The sequence below is a fragment of the Carcharhinus amblyrhynchos genome, unplaced genomic scaffold (assembly GCF_965287045.1).
Source record: "Carcharhinus amblyrhynchos unplaced genomic scaffold, sCarAmb.v2.hapA chromosome_115, whole genome shotgun sequence".
NCBI lineage: Eukaryota > Metazoa > Chordata > Chondrichthyes > Carcharhiniformes > Carcharhinidae > Carcharhinus > Carcharhinus amblyrhynchos.
The window spans coordinates 133,924-154,918 of NW_027649855.1; the positions used below are offsets into that span (position 1 = coordinate 133,924).

The 20,995-nt window shown below is 46.8% G+C and overlaps 1 protein-coding gene across 1 annotated transcript in view; it reads right to left on the minus strand.

Annotated features, from left to right (window-relative positions):
- fbxo41 (F-box protein 41) overlaps positions 1-20,995 on the minus strand; it is a 451,090-nt gene that overhangs the window by 100,776 nt on the left and 329,319 nt on the right. The window contains exon 9 of the mRNA XM_080183008.1: positions 8,289-8,441. Within this exon, the coding sequence (XP_080039134.1) occupies positions 8,289-8,441 (153 nt within the window). The remainder of the gene's footprint in view (positions 1-8,288; positions 8,442-20,995) is intronic.

Genomic DNA, 20,995 nt, shown 5'->3' on the forward strand with positions numbered 1-20,995 from the left:
AAGGCGTTTGATAAGGTTCACCATGGTGGGCTTCTGCAGAAAATGCAGATGTATGGGATTGGGGGTAATCTAGGTACTTGGATCAGGAATTGGCTGGCAGATAGGAGACAGAGGGTGGTGGTTGATGGTGAATATTCGTCATGGAGTTCAGTTACGAGCGGTGTGCCTCAGGGATCGGTTTTGGGGCCACTGCTGTTTGTAATTTTTATTAATGATCTGGATGAGGGTATAGTTGGGTGGATTAGTAAGTTTGCTGATGACACCAAAGTCGGTGGTGTGGTAGATTGTGAGGAAGGGTGTCATAGTTTGCAGGGTGACTTAGACAGGTTGCAGAGCTGGGCCGCGAGGTGGCGGATGGAGTTCAATGCGGAGAAGTGTGAGGTAATTCATTTCGGTAGGAGTAACAGATGTGTTCAGTATAGGGCTAACGGGAGGACTTTGAATAGTGTGGAGGAGCAGAGGGATCTAGGTGTATGTGTACATAGATCCCTGAAAGTTGGGAATCAAGTAGATAAGGTAGTTAAGAAGGCATACGGTGTCTTGGCGTTTATTGGTAGGGGGATTGAACTTAGGAGTCGCAGCGTCATGTTGCAACTGTACACAACTCTGGTGCGGCCGCACTTGGAGTACTGTGTGCAGTTCTGGTCCCCACATTATAGGAAGGACGTGGAGGCTTTGGAGAGGGTGCAGAGGAGGTTTACCAGGATGTTGCCTGGTATGGAGGGGAGGTCATATGAGGAGAGACTGAGGGATTTGGGGTTGTTTTCGCTGGAAAGAAGGAGGCTAAGAGGGGATCTTATTGAAACATATAAGATGATTAGAGTTTTAGATAGGGTGGATAGTGATAGCCTTTTTCCTCGGATGGAGAATGCTAGCACGAGGGGGCATGGCTTTAAATTAAGGGGTGGTAGTTATAGGACGGATGTCAGGGGTAGGTTCTTTACCCAGAGGGTGGTGAGGGATTGGAATGCCCTGCCTGCTGCGGTTGTAAATGCGCCTAGTTTGGGGGCGTTTAAGAGATCTGTGGATAGGTTTATGGACGAAAAGGGATTGGTTTAGGTTAGTGGGTCAGTGTTTTTTTTTAAAAAAAACTGGTCGGCGCAACATCGTGGGCCGAAGGGCCTGTTCTGCGCTGTAATGTTCTATGTTCTATTTATGTCCTGCTGCAACTTCTGCCATCCTTCCAGACCATCCACAACACGACCGACCTTCGTGTCATCAGCGAACTTACTTACCCATCCCTCCACTTACTCATCCAGGTCATTTATGAAAATGACAAACAGCAAGGGTCCTAGAACAGATCCCTGGGGCACTCCACTGGTGACAAACCTCCATGCCGAAAAAGACCCATCCACAACCACTCTCTGCCTTCTGCAGGCAAGCCAGTTCTTGATCCACAAGGCCAAAGGCCCTTGGATCCCATGCCCTCTCACGTTCTGAAGAAGTCTTGCATGGGGGACCTTATCAAATGCCTTGCTGAAGTCCATGTACACCACGTCCACGGCACTTCCTTCGTCAATGTGTTCAGTCACATTATCGAAGAACTCAACTAGGCTCGTAAGGCACGACCTGCCCTTGACAAATCCATGTTGACTATTCCTGATCATGTCAAACCTCTCCAAATGCTCGTAAATCTTGTCCCTCAGAAGCCTTTCCATCAGCTTACCAACCACTGAGGTCAGACTCACCGGTCGGTAATTATCCCCAGCTATCTCTGTTCCCTTTCTTGAAAATAGGGACTACATCCGCAACCCTCCAATCTTCTGGAACCTCTCCCGTCTCCATTGACGACGCAAAGATCATCGCCAGGGGCTCTGCAATCACTTCCCTCGCCTCCCACAGTATCCTGGGGTATATCCCATCTGGTCCCGGCGACTTATCAATCTTGATAGAATTCAAAAGTTCTAACACATCCTCCACCTTAATATCCACAAACTCAATCTTTTCCATCTGCCGCAAATCTGTGGCAAAATCTCCCAGATCAGCTTCCACTGTGAATACTGAAGTAAAGTACTCATTAAGCACCTCTGCCATTTCTTCTGGTTCCACACAGACCTTTCCCCCTTCACCTTTTATAGGTCCTATCCCTTCTCTTCTCATCCTTTTACCTTTCACATATTTATAAAAGGCCTTGGGATTCTCCTTAATCTTACCCGCCAAGGTCTTCTCATGACCCCTTCTGGCTCTCCTAATTTCCCTTTTAAGCTCCTTTCTACAGTCCTTATACTCCTCAAGATCCTTAACCTCTCCGAGTTCCCTGAACCTTTTGTACACCTTCCCTTTCCTCCTGACTAGGTTCAACACAGCCTTCGTGCACCAAGGTTCCCGTGACCTACCAAAGCCCGCTTGTCTCATCGGAACGTTGTCACGCACAGCTCCAGACAAACATTCCTTGAATATCCGCCACCTTCCTTCGGTACTTTTCCCTAAGAACGCCTCCTTCCAGTTTATTTGTCCAAGTAACTTCCTGACTTCTTCGTATCTCCCCTTACCCCAGACAAACACCTTCCTAGCCTGCCTGATCCTATCTCGTTCCAATGCAATTGTGAAGGAGATAGAATTATGGTCACCATTCCCAAGATTCTCCCCTCCTCTAGACAATGTTTGTCTAGAGCTCTGCATGACAACATTCTGATGAGACAAGGGGGTTTTGGTAGGTCGCGGGAACCGTGGTGCACGAAGGCTGTGGTGAACCTAGTCAGGAGGAAAAGGAAGGTGTACAAAAGGTTCAGGGAACTAGGAGATGTTAAGGATCTTGAGGAGTATAAGGACTGTAGAAAGGAGCTTAAAAGGGAAATTAGGAGAACCAGAAGGGGTCATGAGAAGGCCTTGGCGGGTAAGATTATGGAGAATCCCAAGGCCTTCTATAAATATGTGAAAGGTAAAAGGATGAGAAGAGAAGGGATAGAACCTATAAAAGGTGAAGGGGGAAAGGTCTGTGTGGAACCAGAAGAAATGGCAGAGGTGCTTAATGAGTACTTTGCCTCAATATTCACAGTGGGAACTGATCTGGGAAATTTTGCTACGGATTTGCAGCAGATGGAAAAGATTGAGTATGTGGATATTAAGGAGGAGGATGTGTTAGAACTTTTGAATTCTATCAAGATAGATAAGTCGCCGGGACCAGATGGGATATACCCCAGGATACTGTGGGAGGCGAGCGAAGTGATTGCAGAGCCCCTGGCGATGATCTTTGCATCGTCAATGGAGTCGGGAGAGGTTCCGGAAGATTGGAGGATTGCGGATGTGGTTCCTATTTTCAAGAAAGGGAACAGAGATAGCCCGGGAAATTACCAACCGGTGAGTCTGACCTCAGTGGTTGGTAAGCTGATGGAGAGGCTTCTGAGGGACAAGATTTACGAGCATTTGGAGAGGTTTGACATGATCAGAAATAGTCAGCATGGTTTTGTCAAGGGCAGGTCGTGCCTTACGAGCCTAGTTGAGTTCTTCGATAATGTGACTGAACACATTGACGAAGGAAGTGCAGTGGACGTGGTGTACATGGACTTCAGCAAGGCGTTTGATAAGGTCCTCCATGCAAGACTTCTTGAAAAGGTGAGAGGGCATGGGGTCCAAGGACCTTTGGCCTTGTGGATCCAGAACTGGCTTGCCTGCAGAAGGCAGAGAGTGGTTGTGGATGGATCTTTTTCGGCATGGAGGTCAGTCACCAGTGGAGTGCCCCAGGGATCTGTTCTAGGACCCTTGCTGTTTGTCATTTTCATAAATGACCTAGATGAGGAAGTGGAGGGATGGGTAAGTAAGTTCGCTGATGACACGAAGGTCGGTGGTGTTGTGGATGGTCTGGAAGGATGTCAAAAGTTGCAGCAGGACATAAATAGAATGCAGGACTGGGCGGAGAAGTGGCAGATGGACTTCAACGTGGATAAATGTGTAGTCGTCCATTTTGGCAGAACCAACGGGATGAACGAGTACACTATCAAGGGCAGGAGTTTTAGTAGTGTTGTAGAGCAGAAGGATCTTGGGGTCTGGGTCCACAGGACTCTTAAATCGGCCTCGCAGGTGGAGGATGTGGTCAAGAAGGCGTATGGTGTACTGGCCTTCATTAATCGAGGGATTGAGTTTAGGTAATGCTGCAACTTTATAAGACCCTTGTCAGGCCTCATTTGGAGTACTGTGCGCAGTTCTGGTCACCTCACTATAGGAAGGACGTAGAAGCTATTGAAAGGGTACAGAGGAGATTCACAAGGATGTTGCCTGGACTGGGAGGCATGCCTTATGGAGATAGGTTGAGGGAGCTGGGACTTTTTTCCCTGGAGAGACGAAGGTTGAGAGGCGACCTGATAGAAGTTTATAAAATGTTGAGAGGAAACGATAGGGTGGATTCTCAGAGGCTATTTCCCCGGTTTGAAATGGTCGCTACGAGAGGACACAGATTTAAGGTGCGGGGAGGAAAGTACAGAAGTGATGATAGGGGTAAGTTTTTCACTCAGAGGGTGGTGAGTGAATGGAATCGGCTGCCGTCAGTGGTGGTGGAGGCGAACTTGCTGGGGTCTTTTAAAAGACTTCTGGATGAGTATATGGGGTTTAATGGGATTGGGGGTGATAGATAGGTCTATAGATTGGTAGGTGTTGATGTGATCAGCGCAACTCGTGGGCCGAAGGGCCTGTTTGTGCTGTAGTGTTCTATATTCTCTGTTCTATGAACAGCTACTGCACGTCCTTGACAAATTTGTACCTGTCAGGCAGGGGGGAAGTGGTCGAGCGAGGGAACCATGGTACACTAAGGAAGTTGAATCTCTTGTGAAGAGGAAGAAGGAGACTTATGTAAAGATGAGACGTGAAAGCTTAGTTAGGGCACTGGAGAGTTACAAGTTAGCCAGGAAGGACCTAAAGAGAGAGCTAAGAAGAGCCAGAAGAGGACATGAGAAGTCTTTGGCAGGTAGGATCAAGGAAATCGCTAAAATTTTCTCTATTTATGTCAGGAATAAAAGAATGAGTACGGTAAGATTAGGGCCAGTCAAGGATAGTAGTGGGAAGTTGTGTGTGGAGTCTGAAGAGATCGGAGGGGCACTAAATGAATATTTTTCATCAATATTCACACAGGAAAAAGTCAATGTAGTCAAGGAGAGTACTGAGGTACAGGCTTCTGGACTAGACGGGATTGAGGTTCAAAAGGAGGAGGTGTTAGCAATTCTTGAAAGCATGAAAATAGATAAGTCCCCTGGGCCGGATGGGACTTATCCTAGGATTCTCTGGGACGCTAGGGAGGAGATTGCAGAGCCTTTGGCTTTGATCTTTATGTCATCATTGTCCACAGGTATAGTACCAGTAGGCTGGAGGATAGCGAATGTTGTCCCCTTGTTCAAGAAGGGGAGTAGATACCATCCTGGAAATTATAGACTGGTAAGCCTTACTTCTGTTGTGGGCAAAGTTTTGGAAAGGATTATGAGGGAGAGGATTTATAATCATCTAGAGAGAAATAATTTGATTAGGGATGAGGGTTTTGTGAAAGGTAGGTCGTGCCTCACAAGCCTTATTGAGTTCTTTGAGAAGGCGGCCAAAGAGGTGGATGAGGGTAAAGCAGTTGATGTGGTGTATATGGATTTCAGTAAAGCGTTCGATAAGGTTCCCCATGGTAAAAATACGGACGCATGGGATTGGGGGTGATTTAGCGGTTTAGATTAGGAATTGGCTAGCTGAAAGAAGACAGAGGGTGATGGTTGATGGGAAATGTTCAACCTGGAGTTCAGTAACTAGTGGTGTACCACAGGGATCTGTTCTGGGGCCACTGCTGTTTGTCATTTTTATAAATGACCTAGGTGAGGGTGTAGAAGGATGGGTTAGTAAATTTGCTGACGACACTAAAGTCAGAGGAGTTGTGGACAGTGCGGATGGATGTTGCAATTTGCAGGGGGACATAGATAAGCTGCAGAACTGGGCTGAGAGGTGGCAAATGGAGTTTAATGTGGAAAACTGTGAGGTGATTCACTTTGGATTACAGAGTATTGGGCTAATAGAAATACTCTTGGTAGTGTCCACGTGCATAGATCTCTGAAAGTTGGCACCCTGGTTGACAATAACTTCATTGAAGTGTTAATGTTAGCCTTACTTGTGACTAATAAATAAACTAAACTAAACTATTATCCAGGTGGACTTTATAAACACTTTGGAGTTTATGATCTGAATTATAACAATCGCAGGCTCTTTTGTCGGATTAATATCTGTATTTCTTGATTGATTTGGGATGATTGAACTCAAAAAAAGTGAATGGTGAGCGTATTTGTTAAGAAGGCATACGGTGTGTTAGCTTTTATTGGAAGAGGGGTTGAGTTTCGGAGCCGTGAGATCATGTTGCAGCTGTACAAAAATCTGGTGCAGCTGCACTTGGAATATTGCGTACAGTTCTGGTCGCCGCATTATAAGAAAGATGTGGAAGCATTGGAAAGGGTGCGGAGGAGATTTACCAGAATGTTGCCTGGTGTGGTAGGAAGGTCTTATGAGGAAAGGCTGAGGGACTTGACGCTGTTTTCATTAGAGAGAAGGTTAAGAGGTGACTTAATAGAGGCATACAAGATGATCAGAGGATTAGATAAGGTGGACAATGAGAGCCTTTTTCCTCGGATGGAGATGGCTAACATGACGGGACATAGCTTTAAACTGAGGGGTGATAATATAGGATAGATGTCAGAGGTAGGTTCTTTACTCAGACAGTGGTAAAGGCGTGGAATGCCCTGCTTGCAGCAGTTGTGGACTCGCCTACATTAAGGGCATTTAAATGGTCATTGGATAAATATATGGATGGTATTGGAATAGTGTGGGTTAGATGGGGTTTAGATGGTTTTCACAGGTTGGCGCAACATTGAGGGCCGAAGGGCCTGTACTGCACTGTAATGTTCTATGTTCTATATCTGTGTTTTCTTTTCAGGTGTTGAAGTTTAAATAGGGAGTGCCTTGCAGAATAATGCTCTTTCAGAGGCTCAGAAGATCCTGGCAGTAGAAGATGTCACTCAGTCGATGAGTCAAACATCGTGCCCAATTCATCCATTTACCTCCAATACTCCTGGTGTTAAAGTGTTCCTTTCTCATTACACAATACCCAATTTGGCCTGTTCTCTAGTTGGTTCCACATGAATGGTTTGATTCAGAAAACCATTCCGAAAACACTCCAGGAATTCCTCCTGGGCAGTATTGTTACTAATTTGATTTGTCCAATCTATATGCAGATTTAAATCACACATCATTAAAATGATTGCATACATCTCTAACTTCCTCTTTGATGCCACTTCCAACATCACGTCCACAGTTTGGAAGTCTGTATATAAAACTGCCACTAAAGTTTTTCGCCCCTTAGTGTTTCTTAGCTCTACCCGTACAGATTCCACATCATGAAACCATAGAACCTTAGAAAATTACAGCTCAGAAACAGGCTTTTTGGCCTTTCTTGTCTGTGCCGAACCATTTTTTGCCTAGTCCCACTGACCTGCACTTGGACCTTATCCCTCCACACCCCTCTCATCCATGAACCCGTCCGAAATTTTCTTATATGTTAAAAGTGACCCCGCATTTACCACTTTATCCGGCAGCTCATTCCATACTCCCACCCCTCTCTGCATGAAGAAGCCCCCCCTAATATTCCCTTTACACTTTTCTCCTTTCACCCTTAACCCATGCCCTCTGGTTTTTTTCTCCCCTAGCCTCAGTGGAAAAAGCCTGCTTGCATTCACTCTACCCATACCCATCAAAATCTTATACACCTCTATCAAATCTCCCCTCATTCTCCTACGCTCCAGGGAATAAAGTCCTAACCTATTCAATCTCTCTCTGTAACTCAGCTTCTCAAGTCCCGGCAACATCCTTGTGAACCTTCTCTGCACTCTTTCAACCTTATTTACATCCTTCCTGTAACTAGGTGACCAAAACATCATTGGAGCTAATATCCTTCCTCATTATTGCGTCAATGTCCTCTTTAACCAGCAATGCAACTCCACCGCCTTTTCCTTTTTCTCTGTCCTTCCAAAATACTGACTACTCTGGATGTTTAGTTCTCATCCCTGGTCACCCTGCAGCCATGTTTCCGTAATCCCAACTCCATATTCAGAATGTTCTGCAGCTGCTCTGAGAAATCTGAGCCTCTGGAATGCTGATCCAGTGACATTACCATTCTAGATCTTGCCTTCTGTCTGTCCTTACATAAAAGCAGACTCTCTGCACAGATGCTGGCAGACCTATCGAGCATTTCCTGCATAATCTTGTTCTATTCACGTTGCCGTAATTATTTCTCTCAGCCAAACTTAGATAAGTTATAAAAATACGCACATTTCCCTTACCTGTAAGTTACTGCTTGGAGTGCACGGCAATAACAGCTTGCCAACCAAAGAGAACGGTCAGTCAGAATATTTGGACAATGGGATACCTTCAAAATTAGCAGGTTGCTGCCTGCTGCCTTCAACAGGGATTCCAATCCAGACTCCAGACAACCACTGCCAAAACAAAATTAAATATAGGTTTATGTGTATACTTACTGAAAACATCTTTCCCTTGAAACCAGAGTATTTAGGATAATTGTTATTGGTCACAGGTCACTGTCTCTTCCACCCCTAGAATTATACAGCTGCTTTTACCAGCAGTGTCAAATATACTCAACACCACCTTTCCAAGGGGATTTAATGGTGTGTCTTAAATGCTGGTTTAGTCATCGACTTCCCCTGATCAGTACATTCAAAAACACTCAGATCTTTGCAGAGAATTAGCACAGAAATACAGAAATTGCAAGAGTAGATGATTCTGCCCTTCAAGCCTGTTCCACCATTCATTATGATCATGGCTGAGAGTCTATCACAACACTACGGGAGGCAGTGGAGCAGTGGTATTGTTGCTGGACTACCAATCCAGAGAAACAGAATAATCCTCTCAGGACGAAGTTTGAATCCATGGTAGATGTTTAGAATTTAAACTCAATCAAAATCTAGAATTAGAAGTATAATGACCATTAGAACTTGTCGATTGTCGTAAAAACCCAAACCTTCACCAGTGATTTTAGGGAAGGAAACCTGCCATCCTACATGTGACTCCACGACATGTGGTAGATTGAAACACCCTAGCAAGCTGTATTCACCCACAAGAAAGAAAACGCAAAAGAACAAAACTGCACGGACCACCCAGCAACCATCAGGCACGAAAATGGCAACAGTAAACAGTCAACCCTGAACAAAGAAAACAACAGCGCAGGAGCAGACCCTTCGACCCGCCAAGCCCGTGCTATTACTACACAGAACATAGAACAATACAGCACAGTACAAACCCTTCAGTCCTCGATGTTGTGCCAAGCTATGGCCGAACCCAAGATCAAGCTTTCCCACTCCCTATCGTTCTGGTGTGCTCCATGTGTCTATCCAATAACTGCCAGAAAGTTCCTAAAGTGTCCGACTCCACTATCACAGCAGGCAGTCTATTCCACACCCTACCACTCTCTTGAGTAAAGAATCTACCTCGGACATCCCTCCTATATCTCCCACCATAAACCTCATAGTTATGGCCCCTAGTAACAGCTACATCCACCTGAGGAAGTAGTCCCTGAACGTCCACTCTAGCTATCCATCTCATCATTTCATAAACATCTATTAGGTTGCCTCTCATCCTCCTTCACTCTAAAGAGAAAAGCCCCAGCTCCCTCAACCTTTCCTCATAAGACCTACATAAGAGCATAAGAAGTAGCAGCAGGAATAGGCCATCTAGCCCCTCGAGCCTGCCCCACCATTCAATAAGATCATCTCCGGTATCAACCTGGTGAACTTTCTCTGTACTCCCTCCAAGGCCAATATATCCTTTCGCAAATAAGGGAACCAAAGTTGCACACATTACTCCAGTTGTAGCCTCACCAATGCCTTGTACTCTTACCAGAGCCTTGCAGCAAGACCTCCCTGCTTTCATATTCTATCTCCCTCGCGATAAAGGCCAACATTCCATTCACCTTCTTGATCACCTGCTGCACCTGCAGACTGGGTTTTTGCGATTCATGCACAAGGACCAAACCAGGCAGCATCCTGGTAAATCTCCTCTGCACTCTCTCCAATTCTTCCACATTCTTCTTATAGTGAGGTGACCAGAACTGCACACAACATTCCAAATGCCGTCTCACCAAGGTCCAGTATAGTTGCAGCATAACCCCACAGCTCTTAAACTCAAACCTTCTGTTAATAAAGGCTAACACACTATAAGCCTTCTTCACGACTCTATCCACTTGAATGGCAACCTTCAGAGATCTGTGGATATGAACCCCAAGATCTCTCTGTTCCTCCACATTCCTCAGAACCTGCCGTTGACCCTGTAATCCTCATTCAAGCTTGTCCTACCAAAATGAATCACCTCACACTTATCAGGGTTAAACGCCATCTGCCACTTTTCTGCGCAGCTCTGCATCCTATCAATGTCTCTTTGCAGCCTACAACAGCCCTCCACCTCATCCACTACTCCACCAATCTTGGTGTCATCAGCAAATTTACTAACCCACCCTTCAGCCCCCTCTTCCAAGTCATTGATAAAAATCACAAATAGCAGAGGACCCAGCACTGATCCCCGTGGTACATCGCTGGTAACTGGCCTTCAGTCTGAAAACTTTCCCTCCACCATCACCCTCTGTGTTCTATGAGATATGATGTGGAGATGCCGGCATTGGACTGGGGTAAACACAGTAAGAAGTCTCACAACACCAGGTTAAAGTCCAACCAATTTATTTGATAGTAAACTCACAAGCTTTTGGGGTTTGCCCCTTCGTCAGGTGAAAACACCCCCCCCCAAGCAGTGACGATCCCACCACCCCCCTCACCCTGTCAACCCCTGCTCCCTATCTGCTGATTCCCCTCCACCCACCCCCTTCCCAAGAGGCAGGCTCCCCCTGGCAGATCCGACTAATTGCTGCTCTCCCTCTAGACCAGACCGATCACCATGCAGCATGGCACTGGGACCCCCCCAATCACCCCTAGGCCCTGCCCACAGTAAAGCCCATCCCTGCCAGGGTTCCCCTGCCCAAGGGGCACCATACCAGCACCCCCCCAGCCATTCAATCCCCTGGGGAGCCCTGATTTTTTTCCCTTTTCATTCCGGTGGAGGGTCTCCCACTAGTTCCCCAAATGTGGGGAGCTACTCTGAACACTGCCGGAATGAATTACTCCTGGCAGGATGGGAGATTCGATCAGGACCGGCAAGTTCCCGATAATTAGATTTAAACAGTTTCAAATTAGATTCAAATTACTTACCTGCCTTCCCACTGGTTTCCAGCGTGGTCTGGTTTCTGATTGTTCTCCGGCTCTGGGAGGTGCGCATGCTTTCCCAGCGCATACACAAATCCCGGAACAAGGCCGGTGATGTGCATCTCCCCTCCAGACCTGTTAGAAAAGTTGCCAATTTGGATAGGAGAATCACCTCCATAGAAACTAGAAGCAGGAGAAGGCCATTTGGCTCTTCATGTCTGCTCCGCCATTCTTCCTAATCATGGCTAGTCATCAAATTCAATATCCTGATTCCCTCTTTTCCTCCCAGATCCTTTGATCCCTTTAGCTCCAAGGGCTATATTTAATTTCTTCTTGAATTCAGACAACATTTTGGCCCCAACTATATTCTGTGGGAGTGAATTCCACGCATTCGCCATTCTCTGGGTGAAGAAATTTCTCCTCACCTCAGTTCTGGCTGGGAGTTTTGCTGGAGTGTTTTGGCAGGGTTTAAACTAGTGTAGCAGGGGGATGAGGATCAAAACAGTAGGTCAGTAAGCACTGAGGCTGGAGACAAGCGGGGGGCCAGGACAAGGGTAGCTAAGAGGAAGAGCATTCTGGAGGAGGATGACCTGACTGGGCCTGGAGGTCTGGAGTGCGTCTGCTTCAATGCGAGGAGCGTAACGGGTAAGACAGACGAACTTAGGGCCTTAATGCTTACGCGGAATTTGGATGTGGTTGCGGTGACGGAGACTTGGTTAAAAGGACAGGACTGGCAGCTGAATATTCCGGGGTATAAGTGTTTTAGGCGGGACAGAGGAGGGGCTAAAAGAGGTGGGGGAGTGGCGATATTAGTTAGGGAGCATATTACAGCGGTGCAGAGGGTGGACAAGTTAGAGGGATGATGTAATGAGTTGCTGTGGGTGGAGCTCAGAAACAGGAAGGGCGCAGTCACTATGCTGGGGGTATACTACAAGCCACCCAACAGCCCACGGGAAGTGGAGGAACAGATATGTAAGGAGATTCTGGATAGGTGCAGAAAAAATAGGGGTGTTGTAGTGGGAGACTTTAATTTCCCTGGTCGAGACTGGAAAGTGCCTAGGGCTGGGGGTCTGGACGGGGAGGAATTTATAAACGCGGGAAGGTTCTTTAGAACAGTATGCAGACAGCCCAACTAGATAGGGGGCTATACTGGACCTAGTTCTGGGAAATGAGCCCAGTCAGGTCATCAAAGTTTCAGTAGGGGAACATGTGGCAAATAGTGACCACAATTCTGTTAACTTTAGGATAGTAATGGACAAGCTAAATTGGGGGAAGGCCAACTATAGCCGGATTAGGCAGGAATTGGTGGCCGTTGATTGGGAGAGACTGTTTGAGGGTAAGTCCATGTCTGGCATGTGGGAGTCTTTTAAGGACCAGTTGATAAGGCTGCAGGACAGGCATGTGCCTGTAAAAAGGAAGGATAGGAAAGGTAGGATTCGAGGGCCGTGGATAACCAGGGAAATTGAGGATCTGATCAAAAAGAAAAGCAAGGCGTATGTTAGGTCCAGGCAACTGAAAACAGATGGAGCTCTGGAGGAATACTGAGAGACTAGGAAAGAACCAAAATGAGAAGTCAGAAGGGCTAAAAGGGGTTATGAAATGTTGACAGAAGGGGTCATGAGAAGGCTTTGGCAGTAAGATTAAGGAGAATCCCAAGGCCTTCTACAAATATGTGAAGAGTAAAAGGATGAGATGCGAAGGGATAGGACCTATAAAAGGTGAAGGGGGAAAGGTCTGTGTGGAACCGGAAGAAATGGCAGAGGTGCTTAATGAGTACTTTGCCTCGGTATTCAAGGTGGACAATGATCTGGGAGGTTCTGGACTGTTGCCTGGACTGGGAGGCATGCCTTATGAAGTTAGGTTGAGGGAGCTGGGTCTCTTTTCCCTGGAGAGACGAAGGTTGAGAGGCGACCTGATAGAGGTTTATAAAATGTTGAGAGGAATGGATAGGGTGGATTCTCAGAGGCTATTTCCCCGGGTTGAAATGGTCGCTACGAGAGGACACAGATTTAAGGTGCGGGGAGGGAAGTACAGAAGTGATGTTAGGGGTAAGTTTTTCACTCAGAGGGTGGTGAGTGAGTGGAATCGGCTGCCATCAGTGGTGGTGGAGGCGAACTCGCTGGGGTCTTTTAAAAGACTTCTGGATGAGTATATGGGGTTTTATGGGATTGGGGGTTATAGATAGGTGTTGATGTGATCGGCGCAACTCGTGGGCCAAAGGGCCTGTTTGTGCTGTAGTGTTCTATGTTCTACTACAGGTTTGCGGCAGACTGAAAAGATTCAGTATGTGAATATTAAGAAAGAGGATGTGTTGGAACTTTTAAATTCTATCAAGATAGATAAGTCGCTGGGACCGGATGGGATGTACCCCAGGTTACTGTGGGAGGTGAGGGAAGTGATTGCAGAGTCCTTGGCGATGATCTTTGCGTTGTCGATGGAGATGGGAGAGGTTCCGGAGGATTGGAAGATTGCGGATGTGGTTCCTATTTTCAAGAAAGGGAACAGGGATAGCCCGGGAAATTACCAACCGGTGAGTCTGACATCAGTGGTTAACATAGAACATAGAACATTACAGCGCAGAACAGGCCCTTCGGCCCACGATGTTGTGCCGACCAGTTACAAAACAATGACCCACTAACCTAAACCAATCCCTTCTTGTCCATAAACCTATCCACGGAATAAACCTATCCACGGATAGGTTGGTAAGTTGATGGAGAGAATTCTGAGGGACAGGATTTACGAGTGTTTAGAGAAGTTTAGAATGATCAGGAATAGTCAGCACGGCTTTGTCAAGGGCAGGTCGTGCCTTACGAGCCTAGTTGAGTTCTTTGAAAATATGACTGAACACATTGACGAAGGAAAAGCAGTGGATGTGGTTTACATGGACTTCAGCAAGGCGTTTGATAAGGTCTCCCATGCAAGACTTCTTGAGAAGGTGAGAGGGCATGGGATCCAAGGGGCTTTGGCCTTGTGGATCCAGAACTGGCTTGCCTGCAGAAGGCAGAGAGTGGTTGTGGATGGGTCTTTTGCTGCATGGAGGTCAGTCACCAGTGGAGTGCCCCAGGGATCTGTTCTAGGACCCTTGCTCTTTGTCATTTTCATAAATGACCTGGATGAGGAAGTGGAGGGATGGGTCAGTAAGTTCGCCGGTGATACGAAGGTTGGTGGAGTTGTGGATAGTCTGGAGGGATGTCAGAAGTTGCAGCGAGACATATATAGGATGCAAAACTGGGCGGAGAAGTGGCAGATGGACTTCAATGCGGATAAATGTGTAGTGGTCCATTTTGGCAGGACCGATGGGATGAAGGAGTACAATATCAAGGGCAGGAGTCTTAGCTGTGTTGAAGAGCAGAAGGATCTTGGGGTCCGGGTCCATAGGACTCTTAAATCGGCCTCACAGGTGGAGGATGTGGTCAAGAAGGCGTATGGTGTACTGGCCTTCATTAATCAAGGGACTGAGTTTCGGAGTCAGGAGGTAATGTTGCAACTTTATAAGACCCTTGTCAGACCCCACTTGGAGTACAGTGCCAGTTCTGGTTGCCTCACCAGAGGAAGGATGTGGAAGCTATTGAGAGGGTGCAGAGCAGATTTACAAGGATGTTGCCTGGATTGGGAGGCATGCCTTATGAAGATAGGTTGAGGGAGCTAGATCTCTTCTCCCCGGAGAGATGAAGGTTGAGAGGCGACCTGATAGAGGTTTATAAAATGTTGAGAGGAATAGATAGAGTGGATTCTCGGAGGCTATTTCCCAGGGCTGAAATGGTTGACACAGGTTTAAGGTGCTGGGGAGTAGGTACAGAGGAGATGTTCGGGCTAAGTTTTTCACTTAGAGGGTGGTGAGTGAGTGGAATTGGCTGCCATCGGTGGTGGTAGAGGAGAACTTGCTGGGGTCTTTTAGACTTCTGGATGAGGACATAGGATTTAATGGGATTGGTAGTTACAGATAGTTCTATGGCCTGGTAGGTATGGATATGATCGGCGCAACTTGTGGGCCAAAGGGCCTGTTTGTGCTGTAGTGTTGTATGTTCTATGTTCTAAGGTACAAAAACTAGCATAAGGGCACTTTTCTGAAAGTGTGTAGCATTCGAAAAAAGATGAGTTAACGTCACAAGTCATCGCAAACGAGTATGATTTGGTGGCCAGTACAGAGAGATGGTTGCAGGATGGTCGTGGAGTTGAATATCCAAGGGCTGAGGGACTTCACTGGTGCATTCTGGGAGAAGAGTTCTTTAAATTTTCTCAAATAATTTAATTGGTGCTCGAAATGTCAGTCAGTGGGGTTAAGTGTTGCATTTGTGAGATGTGGGAGATCTGTGACACTTCCAGTATCTCGGACGATAATATCTGCAGGAAGTGCATCCAATTGCAGCTACCCACAGACTGCATAGATAGGTTGGAGCAGCAGTTGGACACACTCAGGAGCACGAAGATGGCAAGAAGGGTCATAGACAGAAGCTTTAGAGATGTGATCACACCCAAGGTGCAGGCAGGTAGATGGGTGACCATTAGAAGAGGCAGGCAGTCAGTGCAGGAATCCCCTATGGTTATCCCCCTCTCTAACAAGTGTACTGTTTTGGATACTGTTGGGGGAGATGGGCTATCAGTGGATACCAGCAGCAGCAGCCAAAGCAGGTACAGAGAAGATTTACAAGGATGTTGCCTGGACTGGGAGGCATGCCTTATGAAGTTAGGTTGAGGGAACTGGGTCTCTTTTCCCTGGAGAGACGTAGGTTGAGAGGCGACCTGATAGAGGTTTATAAAATGTTGAGAGGAATAGATAGGGTGGATTCTCAGAGGCTATTTCCCCGGGTTGAAATGGTCGCTACGAGAGGACACAGGTTTAAGGTGCGGGGAGGCAAGTACAGAAGTGATGTTAGGGGTAAGTTTTTCACTCAGAGGGTGGTGAGTGAATGGAATCGGCTGCCGTCAGTGGTGGTGGAGGCGAACTCGCTGGGGTCTTTTAAAAGACTTCTGGATGAGTATATGGGGTTTTATGGGACTGGGGGTTACAGATAGGTGTTGATGTGATCGGCGCAACTCGTGGGCCGAAGGGCCTGTTTGTGCTGTAGTGTTCTATGTTCTATGTTATCACGGCTGGCTGTGTTGTTAAGCTGCTCTCTATCACAGGAAAAACCCTCACAAGAGTCCTGCTAAATCGTCTGGTCATTCATCTGGAGCTGGGCCTGCTGCCAGAGTGGATTCCGCAAAGGTCATGGGACTACTGACATGCTTTTTGTTTCACACCAACTTCAGGAGAAGTGTCAGGAACAGAATCGAGATCTTTGTTGACCCGCGAAAGACTTCGACACTATAAGCCGACAAGGCCTGTGGAATATCATGTCAAAGTTCAGCTGCGCCCCTCAAATTCATTTAGATGGTACACCAGTTCCATGATGGCACGATGGCCAGAGAACTAGATGGCAGAGAATCCTCTGAGGCATTCCCAGTCACCAATGGTGTCAAACAGGGCTGTGTGCTCGCACCCACACTGTTCAGCATGATGTTTACTGCCATGCTGAATGATGCCTTCCAGGACAGTGTTGCTGGAACCAGCCTCAAGTACAGAGTGGATGAGAAGCTCTTCAACCTGAGGAGACTTCAAGCTGTTACCAAAGTGAAGGAGACTGTTCTGAGAGATTTCCTCTTTGCCGATGACTGCACCCTGTATACTGGCTCAGAGCCAGAGATGCAAGTCAGTATGGACAAATTTTCCATGGCTTGTGACAACTTTGGACTCACCATCAACATTAAAAAGACCAAAGTCATGCACCAGCCTGCTTCTCATGCACTGTACACAGAACCCATAATCACAATCAAAGGGCAGAAACTACAGGCAGTGGATCAGTTCACTTATCTTGGCAGCACCTTCTCCCAAGCAGTGACTATTGATCCAGAAGGTAACTGCAGAATAGCAAAGGCAAGTTCTGCTTCCGGTAGACTGCGCTCCACTGCATGGGAACATCAAGGAATCAGCCCAGCAACAAAACTGAAGGTCTACAGCACCACGGTACTCACTACCCTTCTGTATGCCTGTGAAATGTGGACTGTGTATCGAACACAGGCAAGACAGCTCAATCATTTCCACATAACTCGTCTTCACAGAATATTACGCATCAGATGGCAAGACAAAGTACCAGACACTGAAGTTCTCTCTAGAGCAAGTCTACCATCAGTCCACACACTGCTGATGAAAGCACAGACCTGGTGGGCAGGTCATGTCATCCGTATGCCAGACCAGCTCCTTTTTGGGGAACTCTCTGCTGGAAGACGTTCGCATGGAAGGCAGAAGAAACATTACAAAGACATGCTCAAGGCCTCTCTGAAGTCGCTTGACATAGACACGACCACCTGGGAAACGCTGGCACAAAACCACCCTACCTGGTGCTGATTCATCCACAAAGGCTGTCAAGCTCATGAAGCAAGGTGCATTGCTGAAGCACAACTTAAGCGCGAGCTGCGCAAGTCCAGAGCCACCAGCGCAACAACTACAGTGCCTAACAAGTCTGTCCAATATGTGCCAGGACATTCCGTGCCCAAATTGGCCTGATCAGTCATCTTCGGACACACCGCAACCAGCCTCAAAATGACTAATGGTGTCGAGGTCCTTATCGACGACGATGGACGAACAACAACAACGTTAAGCAGGAAGGGACAAAGAGGACTACAACAATAGTTATAGGGGACTCTGTACTTAGGGATGCACTTCAGCGTTTCTGTTGATGGGAAAGAGACTCCAGGATAGCATGTTTCCTTCCTGGTGCCAGGATCCAGGATGTCTCTGAACAGACAGAAAGCATTCTGAACGGACAGGGTGAACAGCCAGAGGTTGTGGTACATACTGGTACTAATGATACAGGCAGGAAGAGTGACGAGGTCCTGCAGCAACAGTTTAGGGAGTTAGGTAGAGTGTTAAAAAGCAGGATCTCTAGGGTTGTAATGTCAGGATTACTCCCTGTGCCACGTGCCAGTGAGGCTAGGAATAGGAAGATAGTGCAGTTCAACACGTGGCTAAGCAGCTGGTGTAGGAGGGAGGGGTTCAGATATCTGAACCATTGGAGTCTCTTCCAGGGCAGATGGGCCCTGTACAAGAAGGATGGCTCGCATCTAAACTGGAAGGCTGTAAATATTCTGACTGGGAGGTTTGCTTGTGTCACTTGGGACGATTTAAACTAGTTTGGCAGGAAGGTGGGAACCAAAGTAAAGGTGAATTAGCTGAAGGGAAACAGAGAGTAGGGCCAGTAAGATAGGCAGGGTGGGATTGCTAATCAGAGAGGGTCTGGTGGACTGAAATGCACTTGTTTCAATGTGAGAAGTGTAACAGGTAAGGCAGATGAACTTACAGCTTGGATTAGTACTAGGAACTATGATGTTGTTGCTATTACAGAGACTTGGTTTAGGGTAGGATAGGATTGGCAGCTTAACATTCCAGGATACAGATGTTTCAGGTTGTTGCGGGGGGGTGGTGTTTGCACTAGGAGAATATCACAGCTGTACTCGAGGAGGACGCCTCGGAGGGCTCATATAGCGAGGCAATATGAGTAGAGCTCAGGAATAGGAAAGACGTAGTCACAATGATGGGGGTTTACAATAGGCCAACGAACTGCCAGTGGGAGACAGAGGAACAGATATGTAGCCAGCTTTTGGCACGATGTAACAGTAACAGGGTTGTTGTGGTAGGAGATTTTAATTTCCCCTATATTCACTGGAACTCACTTAGTGCTAGGGGCATGGATGGGACAGAGTTTATAAGGAGCATCCTGAAACAGTATGTAGATAGTCCAACTAGGGAAGGGGCCATACTGGACTTGGCACTGGGGAAGGAGCCCAGCCAGGTGGTCGATGTTTCAGTAGGGGAGCAACGGTGACCACAATTCAGTAAGCTTTAAGGTATTGATGGATAAAGATAAATGTAGTCCTCAAGTTAAGGTGCTAAATTGGGGTCAGGTTAATTATAACAACATTGAGCAGGAGCTGAAGAATGTAGATTGCGGGCAAATGTTTGAAGGCAAATCAACATCTGGCATGTGGGAGGCTTTCAAGTGTATGTTGATAGGGATTCAGGACCGGCACATTCCTGTAAGGATGAAGGGAAAGTATGGCAAGTTTTGGGAACCTTGGATAACAAGATATTGTGACCCCTCGTTAGAGGGGTCAGTTTTTGTACAAAGCGTGCAGGAAGGTTTTTTGACTCAGTATGTAGATAGGCCAACTAGAGGTGAGGCTATATTGGATTTGGTGCTGGGAAATGAGCCAGACCAGGTGCTAGACTTGGAAGTTGGTGTGCATTTTGGTGATAGTGACCACAATTCGGTTACGTTCACCTTAGTGATGGAAAGAGATAGGCATGAATCTCGGGTCAGTAGTTTTAGCTGGGGTAAGGGTAATTATGAGGCTATTGAGATTACAGGGACTGGGAACGTCCAAAATGTGGAGTTTTTTCAAGGAGCAGCTACTGCGAGTCCGTGATAGGTATGTCCCTGTCAGGCAAGGAGGATTTGGTAGGGCTAGGGAACCGTGGTGCACAAAAAAGTTGATTCGTTGGTTAAAAAGAAAAAGGAGGCTTATGTTCGGATGAGGCTTGAGGGCTCAGGTAGTGCATTAGAAAGCTTTAGGTTGGCTAGGAGGGAGTTGAAGAGTGAGTTAAGAAGGGCTAAAAGAGGACACGAGAAGACTTTGGCTGATAGGATTAAGGAGAATCCTAAGGCGTTCTATAGGCATGTCAAGAACAGAAGGTTGGTTAGGGCAAGATTAGGGCCAGTTACAGACAGTAGAGGGAAGTTATGTGTGGAACCGGAAGAAATTGGTGAGGCATTGAACCAATATTTCTCTTCGGTGTTCACGCAGGGGGACATGAATATAGCTGAGGAGGACACTGGGTTGCAGGGGTGTAAAATAGACAGTATTGCAGTTGATAAGGGGGATGTGCTGGATATTCTAGAGGGATTGAAAATAGATAAGTCCCCTGGTCTGGATGGGATTTATTCTAGAATTCTCTGGGAGGCAAGAGAGGTGATTGCAGAGCCTCTGGCTCTGATCTTCAGGTCGTCGTTGGTCTCAGGTATAGTACCGGAAGATTGGAGGATAGCGAATGTTGTCCCATTGTTTAAGAAGGGGAACAGAGACTTCCCCGGGAATTATAGACCGGTGAGTCTTACTTCTGTTGTGGGCAAGGTTTTAGAAAAAATTATTAGGGATAGGATTTATAGTTATTTGGAGAGTAATGAATTGATTGGAGATAGTCAGCATGGTTTTGTAGCGGGTAGGTCGTGCCTTACTAACCTTATTGAGTTTTTTGAGAAAGTGACCAAAGAGGTGGATGGGGGTAAGGCAGTTGACGTGGTATATATGGATTTTAGTAAGGCGTTTGATAAGGTTCACCATGGTAGGCTTCTGCAGAAAATGCAGATGTATGGGATTGAGGGTAGTCTAGGAAATTGGATCAGGAATTGGCTAGCAGATAGGAGACAGAGGGTGGTGGTTGATGGTAAATATTCGTCATGGAGTTCGGTTATGAGTGGTGTGCCTCAGGGATCTGTTTTGGGGCCACTGCTGTTTGTAATTTTTATTAATGATCTGGATGAGGGTATAGCTGGGTGGATTAGTAAATTTGCTGATGACACCAAAGTCGGAGGTGTGGTAGATTGTGAGGAAGGGTGTCATAGTTTGCAGGGAGACTTAGACAGGTTGCAGAGCTGGGCCGAGAGGTGGCGGATGGAGTTTAATGCGGAGAAGTGTGAGGTGATTCACTTTGGCAGGAATAACAGATGTGTAGAGTATAGGGCTAA